We start from the raw sequence: 20,889 nt of genomic DNA, 5'->3' as shown, positions 1-20,889 counted from the left end.
ACATAAGAGTAAAAAGCCTTGGGGTTTTCCTTGATCCGACCCGCCAAGGACTTCTCATGTCCCCTCCTAGCTCTCCTAAGCCCCTTTTTCAGCTCATTCCTCGCTAACTTGTAACCCTCAATCGAGCCATCTGAACCTTGTTTCCTCATCCCTACATAAGCTTCCCTCTTCCTTTTCACAAGACATTCCACCTCTTTTGTGAACCATGGTTCCCTCACTCGGCCATTTCCTCCCTGCCTGACAGGAACATACCTATCAAGGACATCCAGTATTTGTTCCTTGAAAAAGTTCCACTTTTCATTCGTTCCTTTCTCTGACAGTTTCTGTTCCCAACTTATGCCCCCTAATTCTTGCCTAATCGCATCATAATTACCCCTCCCCCAATTGTAAGCCTTGCCCTGCCGTCCGGCCCTATCCCTCTCCATTGCAATAACAAAAGACACCGAATTGTGGTCACTATCTCCAAAGTGCTCTCCCACAAGCAAATCTAACACTTGGCCCGGTTCATTTCCCTGTACCAAATCCAATGTGGCCTCACCTCTAGTCGGCCCATCCACATATTGTGTCAGGAAACCCTCCTGCACACACTGCACAAAAACTGCCCCATCCGAACTATTTGACCTACAAAGGTTCCAATCAATATTTGGAAAGTTAAAGTCCCCCATGACAACTACCCTGTGACCCCCACACGTATCCATAATCTGCTTAGCAATTTCTTCCTCCACATCTCCATCACTATTTGGGGGCCTGTAGTAAACTCCTAGCAACGTGACCGCTCCTTTCCTATTTCTAAAGGAGTCATATGTTTGCGCAGACTTGGTGGGCCGAAAGGCCGGTTCCTGTGCTGTACTGTTCTTTGTTCTCCTTTAATAGGAGAAAAAGAGAAAGTTCAGGGAGGATCTTGAGATAAACTATGGTCCTGTGGATTTATGGAAGGGAGGAATGGCTGAAGCAGCTGAGCAGCGGCCCCTTTCCTCGTGACAAAGGAGTCCAAAAGCTCCTCGAACTTATTGTTGGTGATGGCAGTATAGGAGGCAAGGGAAGAGGGGTCGCAGAAAACTGTTTGCAGAAGAGAAAAGAAGCCGAGAGTTCCAGAATCGTCCTCCTTTAGTAGAACCTGATAACAGTGCTTCATGGTAAACATTTTAGGACCGAGGCGCAGAGTGGCGAATGGGTGGAATTCACTACCACAGGTAGTTGTTGAGGTCAAAACATTGTCTGATTTCAAGCAGAAATTAGATATACCTCTTGGGACTAAATGGACCAAGGGATATGGGGGAAAGTGGGGGGGAAATCAGGATATTGATTTTAATGATCAGCCACAATCAAAATGAATGGTGGAGCAGGCTCAAAGGACCAAATAGCCCACACCTGCTTCTAGTTTCCATGTTTCTATGTGGTCCAGACTGATCTGACAGTGGATGGCAAGACAAGTTGTCCAGCCCATCCACTGAAATCTGAGTCTCAAGACTTAAAGAGATCAAAAAGGAGGTGGTATTGGGGTTCTTGAGAAACATTAAGGTAGACAAGTCCCCAGAGCCTGGTGGGATATACCGCAGAATACTGAGAGAGGCAAGGGAGGAAATTGCTGGGGCCTCGAGAGAAATCTTTGTATCCTCACTGGCTACAGGAGAGGTACAGTAAGAGTTTTAACAACACCAGGTTAAAGTCCAACAGGTTTATTTGGTAGCAAATGCCATTAGCTTTCAGAGCGCTGCTCCTTCATCAGACGGAGTGGAAATCTGCTTCAAACAGGGCATACAGAGACACAAAATAAAGTTACAGAATACTGATTAGAATACGAATCTCTACAGCCAACCAGGTCTTAAAGATACAGACAATGTGAGTGGAGGGAGTGCATGGGATCAGAGGTGAGCTGGCAAGGTGCATACAAAACTGGCTCGGTCAAAGAAGACAGAGGGTAGCAATGTAAGGGTGCGTTTCTGAATGGAGGGCTGGGACAAGTGGCATTCCTCAGGGATCAGTGCTGGGATCTTTGCTGTTTGTAATTTATTTAAATGATTTGAAGGAAAATGTAACTGGTTTGATTAGCAAGTTTGCGGATGACACAAAGGTTGGTGGATTTGCGGATAGCGATGAGGACCATCAGAGGATACAGCATAGAACATTACCGCGCAGTACAGGCCCTTCGGCCCTCGATGTTGCGTCGACCAGTGGTACCAATATAAAGCCCCTCTAATCTACACTATTCCTATATCATCCATATGTTTATCCAATAACCACTTGAACGCTCTCAACGTTGACGAGTCCACCACTGCTGCAGGCAGGGCATTCCACACCCTTACTACTCTGAGTAAAGAACCTACCTCTAACATCTGTCCTATATCTCTCACCCCTCAATTTAAGCAGGATATAGATCAGTTGGAGACTTGGGCGGAGAGATGGCAGATGCAGTTTAATCCGGACAAATGTGAGATAATGCAGTTTGGAAGGCCTAATACAGATAGGAAATATGCAGTAAATAACCCTCAAGAGTATTGATAGGCAAAGGGATCTGGGTGTACAGGTACACAGGTCACTGAAAGTGGCAATGCAGATGGAGAAGATAGTCAAGAAGGCATACGGCATGCTTGCCTTCATCGGCCGGGGCATTGAGTTTAAAAATTGGCAAGTCATGTTGCAGCTTTATAGAACCTTAGTTAGGCCGCGCTTGGAATACAGTGTGCAATTCTGGTCGCCACACTACCAGAAGGATGAGGAGGCTTTGAGAGGGTACAGAAAAGATTTACCAGGATGTAGCCTGGTATGTGGAGGGCATTAGCGATGAGGAGAGGCTGAAGAAACTCGGTTTGTTCTCACTGGAACAGTAAGAAGTCTCACAACACCAGGTTAACGACAGAGGTTGAGGGGCGACCTGATAGAAGTCTACAAGATTATGAGAGGCATGGACAGAGTGGATAGTCAGAAGTTTTTTCCCACAGCGGAAGAGTCAATTACTAGTGGGCACAGGTTTAAGGTGCGAGGGCAAGGTTTAAAGGAGATGTACGAGGCAGATGTTTTACACAGAGTAGTGGGTGCCTGGAACTCGTTGCCAGAGGAGGGAGTGGAAGCGGATACGGTAGGGACTTTTAAGGGGCGTCTTGACAAGTACATGAATAGGATGGGAATAGAGGGATATGGTCCCCAGAAGGGTAGGGGGTTTTAGTCAAGTCGGGCAGCATGGATGATGCAGGCTTGGAGGGCCGAAGGACCTGTTCCTGTGCTGTAATTTTCTTTATTCTTTGTCAAGAAACGAGATGAGAACGGTCAGGGTTAGACAAAGTAATAGCTTTACTATAGGGTCTTTTTCCGGCTGGAGGTCTGTGACCAGTGGTGTTCCGCAGGGCTCTGTACTGGGGCCTCTGCTGTTTGTGATATATATAAATGATTTGGAAGAAGGTGCAACTGGTGTAATCAGCAAGTTTGCGAATAACACGAAGATGGCTGGACTTACGGATAGCGAAGAGCATTGTCGGGCAATACAGCAGGATATAGATAGGCTGGAAAATTGGGCGGAGAGGTGGCAGATGGAGTTTAATCCGGATAAATGCGAAGTGATGCATTTTGGAAGAAATAATGTAGGGAGGAGTTATACAATAAATGGCATAGTCATCAGGAGTATAGAAACACAGAGGGATCTAGGTGTGCAAGTCCACAAATCCTTGAAGGTGGCAACACAGGTGGAGAAGGCGGTGAAGAAGGCATATGGTATGCTTGCCTTTATAGGGCGGGGTATAGAGTATAAAAGCTGGAGTCTGATGATGCAGCTGTATAGAACGCTGGTTAGGCCACATTTGGAGTACTGCGTCCAGTTCTGGTCGCCGCACTACCAGAAGGATGTGGAGGCGTTAGAGAGAGTGCAGAGAAGGTTTACCAGGATGTTGCCTGGTATGGGGGGTCTTAGCTATGAGGAGAGATTGGGTAAACTGGGGTTGTTCTCCCTGGAAAGACGGAGAATGAGGGGAGATCTAATAGAGGTGTACAAGATTATGAAGGGTATAGATAGGGTGAACAGTGGGAAGCTTTTTCCCAGGTCGGAGGTGATGATCACGAGGGGTCACGGGCTCAAGGTGAGAGGGGCGAAGTATAACTCAGATATCAGAGGGATGTTTTTTTACACAGAGGGTGGTGGGGGCCTGGAATGCGCTGCCAAGTAGGGTGGTGGAGGCAGGCACGCTGACATCGTTTAAGACTTACCTGGATAGTCACATGAGCAGCCTGGGAATGGAGGGATACAAACGATTGGTCTCGTTGGACCAAGGAGTGGCACAGGCTTGGAGGGCCGAAGGGCCCGTTTCCTGTGCTGTACTGTTCTTTGTTCTTTACTGGGCATTGGAGAATGGAAGGTGGCTGGGATGTGGACGAGCAAATCAGTAGCTGCAGAAATGTTGTGGTGAACAGGGCACCAAAAGTTAGGCCGTTGAAATTTTAAAACTGCAGCTCTAAGTGAACAGAGGGATAGATTATTCTGGGCGCAGATTGAAAAGGAAATAGGGATGTGACATGGAAAGGAGTTGGAGAGTGCTACAAGGAAGTGATCAGAGATGGCCTTATTTGCAATTGATACAATGGGACTAGCAAAACCACATTAGATAGCAAGGTAAAGGTGGGTGGACATGTAGGAGCAAGCAAAGGAAGTGCATTGTCAAATCTGAGTGACAACACTTAAAATCTTTCTACTGTCAACAAACCCTTTTTTACTCAGATGACCGCTGGTATGGAAGGATTGTCTATGAGGAAAGGTTAAACAGGTTGGAACTCACTGGAATGTAGAAAAATGAGAGGTGATCTCAAAGAACAAAGAACAGTACAGCACAGGAAACAGGCCCTTCGGCCCTCCAAGCCTGTGCCGCTCATTGGTCCAACGAGACCAATCGTTTGTATCCCTCCATTCCCAGGCTGCTCATGTGACTATCCAGGTAAGTTTTAAACGATGTCAGCGTGTCTGCCTCCACCACCCTACTTGGCAGCTCATTCCAGGCTCCCACCATCCTCTGTGTAAAAAACATCCCTCTAATATCTGAGTTATACTTCGCCCCTCTCACCTTGAGCCCGTGACCCCTCGTGATCATCACTTTTGATCTGGGAAAAAGCTTCCCACCGTTCACCCAATCTATCCCCTTCATAATCTTGTACACCTCTATTCGATCTCCCCTCATTCTCCGTCTTTTCAGGGAGAACAACCCCAGTTTACCCAATCTCTCCTCATAGCTAAGACCCTCCATACCAGGCAACATCCTGGTAAACCTTCTCTGCACTCTCTCTAAAGCCTCCACGTCCTTCTGGTAGTGCGGCGACCAGAACTGGACGCAGTACTCCAAATGTGGCCTAACCAGCGTTCTATACAGCTGCATCATCAGACTCCAGCTTTTATACTCTATACCCCGTCCTACAAAGGCAAGCATACCATATGCCTCTTCACCACATTCTCCACCTGTGCTGCCACCTTCAAAGATTTGTGGACTTGCACACCTAGGTCCCTCTGTGTTTCTATACTCTTGATGACTCTGCCATTTATTGTATAACTCCTCCCTACATTATTTCTTCCAAAATACATCACTTCACATTTATCTGGATTAAATTCCATCTGCCATTTCTCTGCCCAATTTTCCAGCCTATCTATATAGAACATAGAAAGCCACAGCACAAACAGGCCCTTCGGCCCACAAGTTGCGCTGATCATATCCCTACCTCTAGGCCTATCTATAGCCCTCAATCCCATTAAATCCCATGTACTCATCCAGAAGTCCCTTAAAAGACCCCAACGAGTTTGCCTCCACCACCACCGACGTCAGCCGATTCCACTCACCCACCACCCTCTGAGTGAAAAACTTACCCCTGACATCTCCTCTGTACCTACCCCCCAGCACCTTAAACCTGTGTCCTCTCGTAGCAACCATTTCAGCCCTTGGAAATAGCCTCTGAGAGTCTACCCTATCCAGACCTCTCAACATCTTGTAAACCTCTATCAGGTCACCTCTCATCCTTCGTCTCTCCAGGGAGAAGAGACCAAGCTCCCTCAACCTGTCCTCATAAGGCATGCCCCCCCAATCCAGGCAACATCCTTGTAAATCTCCTCTGCACCCTTTCAATGGCTTCAACATCTTTCCTGTAATGAGGTGACCAGAACTGCGCGCAGTACTCCAAGTGGGGTCTAACCAGGGTCCTATAAAGCTGCAGCATTATCTCCTGACTCCTAAACTCAATCCCTCGATTAATGAAGGCTAGTACGCCGTACGCCTTCTTGACCGCATCCTCCACCTGCGAGGCCGATTTAAGAGTCCTATGGACCCGGACCCCAAGGTCCTTCTGATCCTCTACACTGCTAAGAATGGTACCCTTCATATTATACTGCTGCTTCATCCCATTGGATCTGCCAAAATGGATCACTACACACTTATCCGGGTTGAAGTCCATCTGCCACTTCTCCGCCCAGTCTTGCATTCTATCTATGTCTCGCTGCAACTTCTGACATCCCTCCAAACTATCCACAACACCACCTACCTTGGTGTCGTCAGCAAACTTACCAACCCATCCCTCCACTTCCTCATCCAGGTCATTTATGAAAATGACAAACAGCAAGGGTCCCAGAACAGATCCCTGGGGCACTCCACTGGTCACTGACCTCCATGCAGAGAAAGACCCCTCCACAGCCACTCTCTGCCTTCTGCAGGCAAGCCAGTTCTGGATCCACAAGGCAACAGCCCCTTGGATCCCATGCCCTCTCACTTTCTCAAGAAGTCTTGCATGGGGGACCTTATCGAATGCCTTGCTGAAGTCCATATAGACCACATCCACCGCTCTTCCTTCGTCAATGTGTTTGGTCACATTTTCAAAGAACTCAACCAGGCTCGTAAGGCACGACCTGCCCTTGACAAAGCCGTGCTGACTACTTTTGATCATACTAAACTTCTCTAGATGATCATAAATCCTGTCTCTCAGGATCCTCTCCATATCCTGCTGTATTGCCCGACAATGTTCATTGCTATCCGTAAGTCCAGCCATCTTCATGTCATCCGCAAACTTGCTGATAACACCGGTTACACTTTCTTCCAAATCATTTATATATATCACAAACAGCAGAGGTCCCAGTACAGAGCCCTGCGGAACACCACTGGTCACAGACCTCAAGCTGGAAAAAGACCCTATGACCGCTACCCTCTGTCTCCAATGGCCAAGTTCTCCACCCACAGCCACTTCTCCTTGTATTCCATGAGCCTTAACCTTCTTAACCAACCTGCCATGTGGGACTTTGTCAAAACTTTGTCAAAAAACTCCACCAAATTTGTAAGGCACGACCTCCCTCTTACAAAACCATGCTGTCTGTCACCAATGAGATTGTTCTGTTCTAAATGCACATACATCCTGTCTCTAAGAATCCTCTCCAACAACTTCCCTACCACGGACGTCAAGCTCACCGGCCTATAATTTCCTGGGTTATCCCTGCTACCCTTCTTAAACAACGGGACCACATTCGCTACCCTCCAATCCTCAGGGACCTCACCTATGTCCAAAGAAGTGACAAAGATTTCCGTCAGAGGCCCAGCAATTTCATCTCTCGTCTCCCTGAGCAGTCTAGGATAGATGCCATCAGGCCCTGGGGCTTTGTCAGTTTTAATCTTCCCTAAAAAACCCAACACTTCCTCCCTTGTAATGGAGATTTTCTCTAACGGGTCAACACTTCCCTCCGAGACACTCCCGGTTAACACGTCCCTCTCCTTCGTGAACACTGATGCAAAGTATTCATTTAGGATCTTCCCTATTCCCTTGGGTCCTAAGCATAATTCCCCTCCTTTGTCATTGAAACATGGAGGATTCTTAAGGGGCTTGACAGGGTAAATGCTGAGAGGATGTTTCCCACATAGGCCCTCTGGTCCTAGACTGTCCTATCAGAATAAGGGGTGCCAATTTAGAACATAGAACATTACAGCGCAGCACAGGCGCTTCAGCCCTCAATGTTTCGCCGACCAGTGAAACCAATCTAAAGTCCATCTAATCTACACTATTCCAACATCATCCATATGTTTATCCAATAACCATTTGAATGCTCTTAATGTTGACGAGTCCACTACAGCTGCAGGCAGGGCATTCCACGCCCTTACTACTCTGAGTAAAGACTGAGTAAAAATTTAAGACTGAGATGAGGAGAAATTTCTTCTCTCATCAAGGGTTGTGTACCTTGGAACTCCTTGCCACAGGGAACTGTGGGGGCAGTGTCCTTGTTTATATTTAAGGCTGAGATAGATAGATCATTGATCAGTAAGGGAATCAAGGGTTACGGGAAAAGGGCAGGAAAGTGGACATGAGTGATGTTGGATCAACAATAATCCTATTGAATGGTGGAGCAGGCTTGAGGGGCCAAACAGCCTACTCCTGCTCCCATTTCTTACAGTTTTCCCTCATCTCATAAAATAGGTGGTTTAACCAAGGAATCAGCTGTGCTCTGGAATTTATGGAATTAATTCTCAGTACATCATTATCTTGAAATTAAACTTCACTTAAAATTCAAGTGTAATTTGACTTGCAATTACATCCGATTGCAACACAATATTAGGATTCAGTCTGAAACCAGAACTTCACCTCAAAGGCAGTAGTTCAGAGTATACAGGGAATATTTTCTGAATCAATTCAGAGTATTTTGAGAGACAGGATCTACAGGCATTTAGAGATGCAAGGACTGATTAGGGACAGTCAGCATGGCTTTGTGAGTGGAAAATCATGTCTCACAAATTTAATTGCGTTTTTTGAAGGGGTAACCAAGAAGGTAGATGAGGGCAGTGCAGTCGATGTTGTCTACATGGACTTTAACAAGGCCTTTGACAAGGTGCCGCATGATAGGTTGTTGCATAAAGTTAAATCTCACAGGATCCAGGACGAGGTATCTAAATGGATACAAAATTGGCTTAGAGGGTGGTTGTAGAGAGTTTCAAACTGGAGGCCTGTGACCAGCGGTGTGCCTCAGGGATCAGTGCTGGGCCCACTGTTATTTGTCATTTATATTAATGATTTGGATGAGAACATAGGGGGCATGTTTAGTAAGTTTGCAGATGACACAAAGATTGGTGGCATAATGGACAGTGAAGAAAGCTATCTCCAATTGCAATGGGATCTTGATCAATTGGGCCAGTGGGCTGACGAATGGCAGATGGAGTTTAATTTCGACAAATGCAAGGTGATGCATTTTGGTAGATTGAACCAGGGCAGGACTTACTCAGTTAATGGTAGGGTGTTGGGGAGAGTTACAGAACAAAGAGATCTAGGGTACATGTTCATAACTCCTTGAAAGTGGAGTCACAGGTGGACAGAGTGGTGAAGAAGGCATTCGGCATGCTTGATTTCATCGGTCAGAACATTGAATACAGGAGTTGGGACGTCTTGTTGAAGTTGTACAAGACATTGGTAAGGCCACACTTGGAATACTGTGTGCAATTCTGGTCACCCTATTATAGAAAGGATATTATTAAACTAGAAAGAGTGCAGAAAAGATTTACTAGGATGCTACCAGGACTTGATGGATTGAGTTACAAGGAGAGGCTGAATAGACTGGGACTTTTCTCTCTGGAGCGTAGGAGGCTAGGGGGTGACCTTATAGAGGTCTATAAAATAATGAGGGGCATAGACAAGCTAGATAGTCAATATCTTTTCCCAAAGGTAGGGGAGTCTAAAACGAGAGGGCATAGGTTTAAGGTGAGAGGGGAGAGATACAAAAGTGTTCAGAGGGGCAATTTTTTCACACAGAGGGTGGTGAGTGTCTGGAACAAGCTGCCAGAGATAGTAGTAGAGGCAGGTACAATTTTATCTTTTAAAAAGCATTTAGATAGTTACATGGGTACGATGGGTATAGAGGGATATGGGCCAAAAGTGGGCAATTGGGATTAGTTTAGGGGTTTAAAGAAAAAGGGTGGCATGGACAAGTTGGGCCGAAGGGCCTGTTTCCATGCTGTAAACTCTATGACTCTATGTTCCCACCTCTGATCCAAGTCGATGCACCATGTGTATGTAGTCCTCATTCGATCCATGTCTTGAATTATCTGTATGATGGTTGGATGAAGAGCCCGACATCTGACTTGTCACTTTATTATCGTGAATATTTCGCATGCCACTGGGAATCATGGGGCTTGATACTGCTGAAAAGCACAATAAACTCTGTTAATGAAGCTGTTCTACATTTGTGGATCGTCTAATTCACTTGTGTTTAAAAAGGTCTCAACGCAAGCTCCTAAGCTAAGGGACATCTATTGATGAGCAAAGATGTTTCAATGAAGACAACCTCACTAAATAGGTCAACAAAAATGGAATAATGTATTTATTTTACAGTGGCACAGTGGTTAGCACTGCTACCTCAGAGCCAGGGACCCGGGTTCAATCCTGGCCTTGGGTAACTGTCTGTTTGGAGTTTGCACATTCTCCCCGTGTCTGTATGGGTTTCCTCCGGGGGCTCCAGTTTCTTCCCACAGTCTAAAGCTGTGTAGGTTAGGTGGATTAGCCATGGTAAACACATGGGGTTACAGGGAGAGGGCATGAGGTTAAGATGCTCTTTGGAGAGTTGGTGCAGATTCGATGGGCAGAATGGCCTCCTTTTGCACTGGAGAGATTCTATGATTCTAAAAGCTGCTCCACTCGAGAACAAATCTTACTTAAACCGAAAATGTTAGCAGGATGCAGAGGATGCAAAGATCCTTCAGCATGATCTGGACAGGTTGGTGAGTGGGCAAACCAGTGGCAGATCCAGTATAATTTGGATAAATATGAGGTTATTCACTTTAGAAGCAAAAACCAAGCAGCAGATTACTACCTGAATGGCTGTAAATTGGAAGAGGGGTGTATGCAGTGGGACCTGGGTGTCCTTATGCACCAGTCACTGAAGGTAAGTATGCAGGTGGGTGGCACAGTGGCTAGCACTGCTGCCTCACAGCGCCAGGGACCCAGGTTCGATTCCCAGCTTGGGTCATTGTCTGTGTGAAGTTTGCACGTTCTTCCCGTGTCTGCGTGGGTTTCCTCCGGGTGCTCCGGTTTCCTCCCATAGTCTGAAAGACATGCTGGTTAGGTGCACTGACCCGAACAGGCACCGGAGTGTGGTGACTAGGGGAATTTCACTGTAACTTCATTGGAGTGTTAATGCAAGCCTTACTTCTGGCTAATAAATAAACTTTTAACTTTAAGTGCAGTAGGCGGTAAAGAAGGCAAATGGTATGTTGGCCTTCATTGCGAGAGGTTGAGTACAGGAGAAGGGATGTGTTGTTACAATTATACAGGGCCTTGGTGAGGCCACACCTCGAATACTGTGCGCGGTTTTGGTGTCCTTTTCTGAGGAAGGGTGTTCTTGCTCTCGAGGGAGTGCAGCGAACGTTTATCAGGCTGATTCCGGGGATGGCGGGACTGATGTATGAGGAAAGATTGACTAGGTTAGGATTGTTTTTGCTGGAGTTCAGATGAATGAGGGGGAGGATCTGAGACTTATACAATTCTAACAGGACTATACAGGGTAGATGCAGGGAGGATGTTCCCGATGGTGAGGGAGTCCCGAACCAGGGGTCACAATCTGAGGATTTGGGGTAGACCATTTCGGAAGGATTTGAGGAGACATTTCTTCACCCAAAGAGTGGTGAGCCTGTGGAATTCATTACCATAGGAAGTAGTTGATGCCAAAACATTGAATGTATTCAAGAGGTGGCTGGATATAGCACTTGGGGTGAATGGGATAAATTATGGAGAAAAGGCAGGATTAGGCTATTAAGTTGGACAATCAGCCATGATCGTGATGAATGGTGGAGTAGGCTCGAAGGACCAAATTGCCTCCTCCTGTTCCTATCTTCGAAGTTTCTATATTAAGTACCAGTTATAATTCAGATTATTCAGAAGACCCTTGAATAACATGTTTTACAGAGTACATGGGTGTTAACCAATGTTCTATGTAAACTGTGCAGCAACAAAATGTCCACATGCAGACTGTGCACAAGTCAGCCGCTTCAGGTTACTTCACATGCATAGCTACACCAAAAAACTTAAGAGGGCACGCACTTAAATCACCTGTGCGCTCAAAAACAAATAAGTAGGTACATTGGCGTTAACCCCCCCCCCCCCACTCACCATCTTGTCTCAGTCCTTCTCAAGTAGACTGATCACTATTTATTTGCTAACCAACAAGTACTCCTGCCTAAGTACTGCTGGGGGGGGACAGCCCATCTGGGGGAAGCAGCAGTGGCCGTGTCTCCAGAGTGGAGTCCGGCCCTGTAACTCAGAGGGCTAAGGAAAAGAGGAGGAAGGCAGTGTTAATCGGGGACTCGACAGTCAGGGGGATGGACAGGCGATTTTGCGGAGGCAGGCGGGAGTCTCGCATGGTGGTCTGCCTCCCTGGGGCCGGGATCCAGGATGTCGCTGGGCGAGTCCCAGAAATCCTGAGGGGGGAGGGAGAGGAGCCGGAGGTAGCGGTACATATTGGTACCGCTGATGTGGGAAGGAAGGGGGAAGGGGTCATGAAAAGAGAGTATAGGGAATTAGGGAGCCAGCAGAGAAGGAGGAAAGCAAAGGTAGTAAGCTCAGGGTTGCTGCCTGTGCCACGGGAAGGTGAGGACAGGAATAGAGTGAGGTGGAGGATGAATGTGTGGCTGAGGGACTGGTGCAGGGAGCAGGGATTCAGGTTCCTGGACCATTGGGACCTCTTCAGGGGCAGGTGTGACCTGTAGACAAAAAACGGGTGGCACTTGAATCCCAGGGGGACCAATATCCTGGCAGAAAGGTTGGCTAAGGCTACTGGGGAGAGTTTAAACTAGATAGGTTGGGGGGAGGGGATCAAAATGAGGTGACAGAGTGAGGAAGGTAGCTCTCAAACAGAGAAGGGATATAGGCAATGCAAGAGGGCGGATGGAGAGGGAATAGAGAAGGGGAGAGCTCAGACCAAAGGATTGAGATGTGTTTACTTTAATGCCAGGAGTATAGTGAATAAAGGGGATGAGCTCAGAGGGTGGATCGATGCCTGGAAGTATGATGTGATGGCCATTACGGAGACTTGGAAGTCTCAGGGACAGGACTGGATACTCCAGCTGCCGGGATTCAGATATTTCAGGAAGGACAGGGAGAGAGGCAAGAGGGGGGGTGGGGTGGCACCGCTGATCAGGGATAGTGTCACAGCTGTAGAGAAGGTGTATGCTGTGGAGGGATTGTCCACCGAGTCTCAGTGGGTGGAAGTTCAGAGTGCGAAGGGGCCAGTCACTTTGCTGGGAGTTTTCTATAGACCGCCCAATAGTAACAGAGAGGTGGAGGAACAGATAGGGAAACAGATCCTGGAGAGATGCAGTAATAGCAGAGTTGTTGTGATGGGAGACTTTAATTTTCCAAACATAGATTGGAATATCCCGAGGGTAAGGGGATTGGATGGGGAGGAGTTCGTTAAGTGTGTTCAGGAGGGTTTCCTGACACAGCATGTGGACAAGCCTACAAGAGGAGAGGCTGTACTTGATCTGATACTGACCAATGAACCTGGACAGGTGTCAGATCTCTCAGTGGGAGAGCATCTTGGGGATAGCGATCATAACTCTATCTCCTTTATGCTTGCATTGGAAAAAGAGAGGATCAGGCAAGCGAGGAAAGTGTTTATATGGAGTAAGGGGAAATATGAAGACATTAGACAGCAAATTAGAGGAGTAAATTGGAAGGAGGTATTCTCGGGGAAATGTACTGAAGATAGGTGGCAGTTTTTCAAGGAATGTCTGTCTAGAGTTCTGATGTGGAGATGCAGGCGTTGGACTGGGGTAAACACAGTAAGAAGTTTAACAACACCAGGTTAAAGTCCAACAGGTTTATTTGGTAGCAAAACCCACACAAGCTTTCGGAGCTCCAAGCCCCTTCTTCAGGTGAGTGAAGAAAGGGCTTGGAGCTCCGAAAGCTTGAGTGGCTTTTGCTACCAAATAAATCTGTTGGACTTTAACCTGGTGTTGTTAAACTTCTTACTGTCTCGAGTTCTACAGGACAACGCTCCGAGCAGACAGGGAGGTGTTGGTAGGTTAAAGGAACCGTGGTGCACGAAAGCTGTGCGGGACCTAGTCGAGAAGAAAAGGAAAGTGTACAAAAGGTTCAGAGAGCTTGGTGAAGATAGGGATTTAGAAGAGTATACGGCTTGTAGGAAGGGACTAAAGAAGGAAATTAGGAGAGCCAGAAGGGGTCACGAGAAGGCCCTGGCAGGTAGGATTAAGGAGAACCCTAAGGCGTTCTATAAATACGTGAAGAGTAAAAGGATGAGACGTGAAGGAATAGGGCCTATAAAAGGTGAAGGCGGGAAAGTCTGTACGGAACCAGTAGAAATGGCAGAGGTGCTCAATGAGTATTTTGCCTCGGTTTTCACAGAGGAGAAGGACCTGGCTGGATGTACTGCGGGCGTGCGGTGGACTGAAAGGATTGAGTATGTCGACTTTAAGAAAGAGGTTGTGCTGGAATCTTTGAATGACATCAAGCTAGATAAGTCACCGGATCCGGATGGGATGTACCCCAGGTTACTGTGGGAGGCGAGGGAAGAGATTGCAGAGCCTCTGGCGATGATCTTTGCATCGTCGATGGAGACGGGAGAGGTGCCGGAGGATTGCGGATGTGGTTCCTATTTTCAAGAAGGGGAATAGGGATAGCCCAGGTAATTACTGACGGGTGAGTCTAACCTCAGTGGTTGGTAAACTGATGGAGAAGATCCTGAGGGACAGGATATATGAGCATTTAGAGAGGTTTAGTATGCTCAAGAATATTCAGCATGGCTTTGTCAAGGGAAGATCGTGCCTTACGAGCCTGGTGGAGTTCTTCGAAAATGTGACTAAACACATTGACGAAGGGAAGGCGGTAGGTGTGGTTTATATGGATTTTAGCAAGGCGTTCGATAAGGTCCCCCATGCAAGGCTTCTAGAAAAAGTGAGAGGGCATGGGATCCAAGGGGCTGCTGCCCGGTGGATCCAGAACTGGCTTGCCCAAAGGAGGCAGAGAGTGGGTATAGATGGGTCGTTTTCGAAATGGAGGTCGGTCACCAGTGGTGTGCCCCAGGGATCTGTTCTGGGACCCTTGCTGTTTGTCATTTTCATAAATAACCTGGATGAGGAAGCGGAGGGATGGGTTGGTAAGTTTGCCGACGACACGAAGGTTGGTGGGGTTGTGGATAGTCTGGAGGGATGTCAGAAGTTACAGAGGGACATAGATAGGATGCAAGACTGGGCGGACAAGTGGCAGATGGACTTCAACCCAGATAAATGCGTCGTGGTCCATTTTGGTAGGTCAAATAGGATGCAGGAGTACAATATAAAGGGAAAGACTCTTAGTACTGTAGAGGATCAGAAGGACCTTGGGGTCCGGGTCCATAGGACTCTGAAATCGGCCCCGCAGGTGGAGGAGGTGGTTCAGAAGGCATATGGTGTGCTTGTGCTGGCCTTTATCAATCGAGGGATTGAGTTTAGGAGTCCGGGGTTAATGATTCAGCTGTATAACACCCTCGTCAGACCCCACTTGGAGTACTGTGCTCAGTTCTGGTCGCCTCACTATAGGAAGGATGTGGAAAAGATTGAAAGGGTGCAGAGGAGATTTACAAGGATGTTGCCTGGATTGAGTGACATGCCTTATGAGGATAGGCTGAGGGAGCTCGGTCTTTTCTCCTTGGCGAGACAAAGGATGAGAGGAGACCTTATAGAGGTGTACAAGATGTTGAGAGGCATAGATCGGGTGGACTCTCAGAGGCTTTTACCAGGGTGGAAATGTCTGCTACGAGAGGACACAGGTTTAGGGTGCTGTGGGGGTAGGTACAGGGGAGATGTTAGGGGTAAGTTTTTCACACAGAGGGTGGTGGGCGAGTGGAATCGGCTGCCGTCAGGGGTGGTGGAGGCGAACTCAATAGGGTCTTTTAAGAGACTCCTGGATGAGTACATGGAGCTTAATAGGATGGAGGGTTATAGGTAGGTCTAGAAGGTAGGGATGTGTTCGGCACAACTTGTGGGCCGAAGGGCCTGTTTGTGCTGTAGTTTTTCTATGTGTCTATGTTTCTGCAGTAAGAAGTTTAACACCACCAGGTTAAAGTCCAACAGGTTTATTTGGTAGCAAAAGCCACACAAGCTTTCGGAGCTCTAAGCCGACCCCACTCACCTGAAGGAGGGGCTTGGAGCTCCGAAAGCTTGTGTGGCTTTTGCTACCAAATAAACCTGTTGGACTTTAACCTGGTGTTGTTAAACTTCTTACTGTGTTTACCCCAGTCCAACGCCGGCATCTCCACATGTATGTTTCTAACCAGACTAAAAAAAGAGTCAATTTTCAAATCAAAAACTCCTTAAGAGAAAGAAATGCCCCAATTAGATAATGTTGCTAGCCTTGGGTGACTGTGGAGTTTGCATATTCTCCCCATGCCTGTGTGGGTTTTTTCTGGGTCCGCTGGTTTCCTCCCACAGTCCAAATATGTGCAGGTTAGGTGGATTGGCAATGCTAAATTGCCCCTTAACTTCAGGGGATTAGCAGGGTACATACATGGGGTAGGGATGGGGCATGGGTGGGATTGTTGCCGGTGCGGACTCAATCGGCCGAATTACCTCATTTGCACAGTAGGGATCCTCCATAACCCTGTACTGAATCTATTTTTTAACTTGATAAACACTTGCATTAACTGAATATGCACTTCCCGTTAAATACATTTTTCTCTCAAGATATTAGCAATACTCTCCGGACTATCCCTATAATGCACATTTCTTTGCCAGGAAATGATGCCAACCGAGATTTGTTTCAAAAAACTTGGATTTAGATAGCACCTTTAATGCAGAAAAGTATCTCAAAATGCTTTAGAGTAACAAGACAACAAATGGATGCTAGCCAAATCTTTGTGGGCTTTCAATTTTTTCAGGAAGGTCTAAAAGGAGAACAGGCAAAGGGATTTAAGGACGGAAGAGTGCAGAACCTTAAGTGGCTGAATGCAATGCCACCAAGCAGCATCTTGGACTAGAATTGAAGATGTGAAAGGGATGAGGCACCAGCCAGGAGTGCACTGAAGTAAAAAAATCCAGAAACAATAAAGGCTTGCAGCAGATGAGCTGTGGTGGGTTGTGTTACAAATAGGCAGCCTTTGTGGGAGTGAAAAATGGGGTTGATAGCTCAACCTTGGATCAAATAGGCACCAAATGTTCAAAATGTCTGGTTCAAAGCTTATCCAGTAGATGCAAAAAGTCTCCCTGTGATCAAACAGATGAATATTGTGCAATTACATTACTCCCTTTCTTCTCCATATACTAACATTTCTTAACTCTCTGGACAAAGTCTGTAGTGTCTGCTACATATTATAAAGCAATGCATTTATGTTAATGAATATTTTCATGGGAACGATTCATCTATGAAAAACTTATCCTTGCAGTGGTGTCACTTGGATTTCATCAGTAATGACAAGTTTGAATTTATTTGAATTCAAATGAAATTGAATTGTGAAAAAAAAAATTAGGAGAATTCTAGATTTACTGCTTCCCAAGTTGTACTGACTTGAAGTACATATTTTCAGCTGTATAACACTAAAGTGTTGCTCAATACTGATCTATTACTGGCAGTTAATTAAGAAGTGCAACGCACTGAATAAGTTACTGGCTTCAGTGCATTTATGTAGGACAAATGCAAATTAGTGCCAAGTGACAGTAAGGAACAAGTTTGTTTTCTGAAAACACAAGCTACCTAAATAAGATCACAGACAATTCTAATCAGAGAAAGAAGCCATCCCAAAGAAACTCTTCAGCTGCCAAGGGTTGATAGTAATTAAATAGAGCAATTAATGTAACTAAAGGAATGCTTTACCCTTTGGGAATTCCTGCCTCTTTTTAAACCAAGCAACAATGCATAATACTAAGAATTTCAACTCGCTAGGATGAATGATTTGTTACACTTACTTTTTCTCCCCCTAACTGTGTCACACTAACTCTGTAAAATGCATATGCATTTGCAACACATCTCCACTTATTTCATGCCCTGCTGTAATGTGCAGAACAGCTGAAATTGTGCATTCTTTACCTAGCGTGGAGGTTGACTGTTGCTGCTGAGGAGAAGGCTGAGTCTGGACTATCAAACAGGGTTGCACAGGTCTCTGAGGACTCCCAGAATACGTAGGACCTGATACCAGAGGGGAACCATGCAACTCTAAGGATGGAAAAACAAGCATTCAGAACTATGAGCAAGAATTATGAACCCTCGCCTCCACTCCAAAAACTTCAATTTATTCTTAAACTTCATTTAAGAATAAATTCTGGTAGCAAGAAACATTTTTGATTTCCCCAAATGAATCTCACCAATATGAGGCCTCCTCACTCTTCTCGGTGGTTCACTGGAGTTGAGAGGTGGGCAAGAGGAGTTTTATCTACAGTGGAACTACTATCTGACTTCTGAAGTGGATGTACGCTCAGAAAGTACCATATTACTCTATTCCAAAGTCAAACTATGAAGAAGCATATCCAACCAATCCTGGTCAAGAATGGACAATTCTTCACAAGTTAAGCTAGCCAATTTGGGCAGGTAAACAGTGCCAAGACTAACTTCTAATCCGTGAAGCAACTGTGAAAATAGCTTCTCGAAGATATAATACTTGTACATGACTGCATGTCACCGATTTCAAATTTTCTCTCAGCTCTTACCTTGTTGTATCTGCTGATGCTGTGTGTAGCTTGGAGGGTGCTGTGGATATTGCATGTAACCTGGAGGGCTCTGTGGAGCATATGGACTGGGTACAGGACTGTTCTGCTGAGTCATGTATCTGTTGGTCGAAGTTGATTGTGGTGGCACAAATCGACTGTAAACAAAAAGGAAATGAATGCTTACCCAAGTTCCCACATTTATTCAGTCCATTCATAGTAAGTGGTTGCGTGGAAGCCAATGGTAGGCAGGTCCACTTTCCTAAACCGAGAACTACAGTACCCAGTTTGGAGTCCTCTATTTACTGCTGAAACAGTTTACTCAGACTGAGAATATCACAACCTGCTAGTTTCCATTCAAACCGCACACCACCCTGACTTGGAATGATATCGTCAGTTCTTCGATGTCACTGGGTCAAAATTCAGGACCCCCAACCCCGACAAAAAGTACTGTGGGTATACCTACGCCACATGAACTGCAGCAGTTCAAGGCTGCAATTCTCTGCCACCTTGAGGACAATTAGGGATGGGCAATAAAAATGTTGGCCGAGCCAGCAATGCCCATGTCTAATGAAAGGAATAAAGCAAAACCACAATTTCCCCAGTCACTTATTACAAACCATCTGAATTTTGGTTTGGGTCACAGCTTCATTCCTCTTCCTATCCTCAGTTCACAACTGACTCCAGGCTGGTATGTTGCCTCCCTGGTGCCAGCGCCAATGATGTCTCTAAACAGGCATGGGGCATTCTGAAAGGGGAGAGCAGACAACCCGAGGCCGTGGTACACATTGGTACTAACGACAGGCAGGAAGTGTGACAAGGTCCTGCAAGGGAAGTTCAGGGAGTTAGGTAGTAAGTTAAAAAAGTGGACCTCTAAGGCTGCAATCTCAGGATTACTTCCTGGGCCAGTGAGGCTAGGAATAGGAATATAGTACAACTAAGCATGTGGCTAAAGAGCTGGTGTACGAGTGAGGGGTTCAGATATCTTGATCATTGAGATCACTTCCAGGACAGGTGGGACCTGTACAAGGAGGACAGGTTACACCTAAACTGGAGGGGCACCAATATCGTGGCAGGTAGATTAGCTAGAGTCACACGGGAGAGTTTACACTAGTATGGCAGTGGGGAGGAACCAGAGTAGTAGGTCAGTCAGGAGAAACTCAGGGAGAGCAACAGATTAAGGCTTTCATGATTAAGAGGAAGAGCAGGTGGGAGTACTTGTTGAACACAGTGGGACTAGTGGTCTGAAGTGCATTTGTTTCAACACAAGGAGTACATAGAACAGTACAGCACAGAACAGGCCCACGATGTTGTGCCGAGCTTTATCTGAAACCAAGATCAAGCTATCCCACTCCCTATCATCTTGGTGTGCTCCATGTGCCGATCCAATAACCGCTTAAATGTTCCTAAAGTGTCTGACTCCACTATCACTGCAGGCAGTCCATTCCACACCCCAACCACTCTCTGCGTGAAGAACATACCTCTGATATCCTTCCTGCATCTCCCACCATGAACCCTATAGTTATGCCCCCTTGTAATAGCTCCATCCACCCGAGGAAATAGTCTTTGAATGTTCACTCTATCTATCCCCTTCATCATTTTATAAACCTCTATTAAGTCTCCCCTCAGCCTCCTCCGCTCCAGAGAGAACAGCCCGAGCTCCCTCAACCTTTCCTCCTAAGACCTACCCTCCAAACCAGGCAGCATCCTGGTAAATCTCCTCTGCACTCTTTCCAGCGCTTCCACATCCTTCTTATAGTGAGGTGACCAGAACTGCACACAATATTCCAAATGTGGTCTCACCAAGGTCCTGTACAGTTGCAGCATAACCCCACGGCTCTTAAACTCCTACCCCCTGTTAATAAAAGCTAACACACTATAGGCCTTCTTCACAGCTCTATCCACTTGAGTGGCAACCTTTAGAGATCTGTGGATATGGACCCCAAGATCTCTCTGTTCCTCCACAGTCTTCAGAACCCTACCTTTGACCCTGTAATCCACATTTAAATTTGTCCTACCAAAATGAATCACCTCACATTTATCAGGGTTAAACTCCATTTGCCATTTTTCAGCCCAGCTTTGCATCCTATCTATGTCTCTTTGCAGCCTACAACAGCCCTCCAGCTCATCCACTACTCCACCAATCTTGGTGTCATCAGCAAATTTACTGATCCACCCTTCAGCCCCCTCCTCTAAGTCATTAATAAAAATCACAAAGAGCAGAGGACCAAGCACTGATCCCTGTGGCACTCCGCTAGCAACCTGCCTCCAGTCCGAA

General features: G+C 46.4%; 1 protein-coding gene across 10 annotated transcripts in view; it reads right to left on the bottom strand.

Annotated features, from left to right (window-relative positions):
• LOC144495209 (nipped-B-like protein) overlaps positions 1–20,889 on the bottom strand; it is a 728,344-nt gene that overhangs the window by 497,750 nt on the left and 209,705 nt on the right. For 3 of the 10 annotated variants that reach the window (XM_078215271.1, XM_078215276.1, XM_078215275.1), the window contains 3 exons: positions 18,615–18,769; positions 17,998–18,123; positions 9,970–10,127 (listed from right to left, as the gene is read on the bottom strand). In XM_078215271.1, coding sequence (XP_078071397.1) covers positions 9,970–10,127; positions 17,998–18,123; positions 18,615–18,769 — 439 coding nt within the window. The remainder of the gene's footprint in view (positions 1–9,969; positions 10,128–17,997; positions 18,124–18,614; positions 18,770–20,889) is intronic. The other 7 variants (XM_078215280.1, XM_078215272.1, XM_078215277.1 and 4 more) reach the window with 3 other exon arrangements.

Source organism: Mustelus asterias, chromosome 6 (assembly GCF_964213995.1).
Source record: "Mustelus asterias chromosome 6, sMusAst1.hap1.1, whole genome shotgun sequence".
Classification (NCBI taxonomy): Eukaryota; Metazoa; Chordata; class Chondrichthyes; order Carcharhiniformes; family Triakidae; genus Mustelus; species Mustelus asterias.
This window is presented reverse-complemented; position numbering and strand designations above follow the sequence as displayed.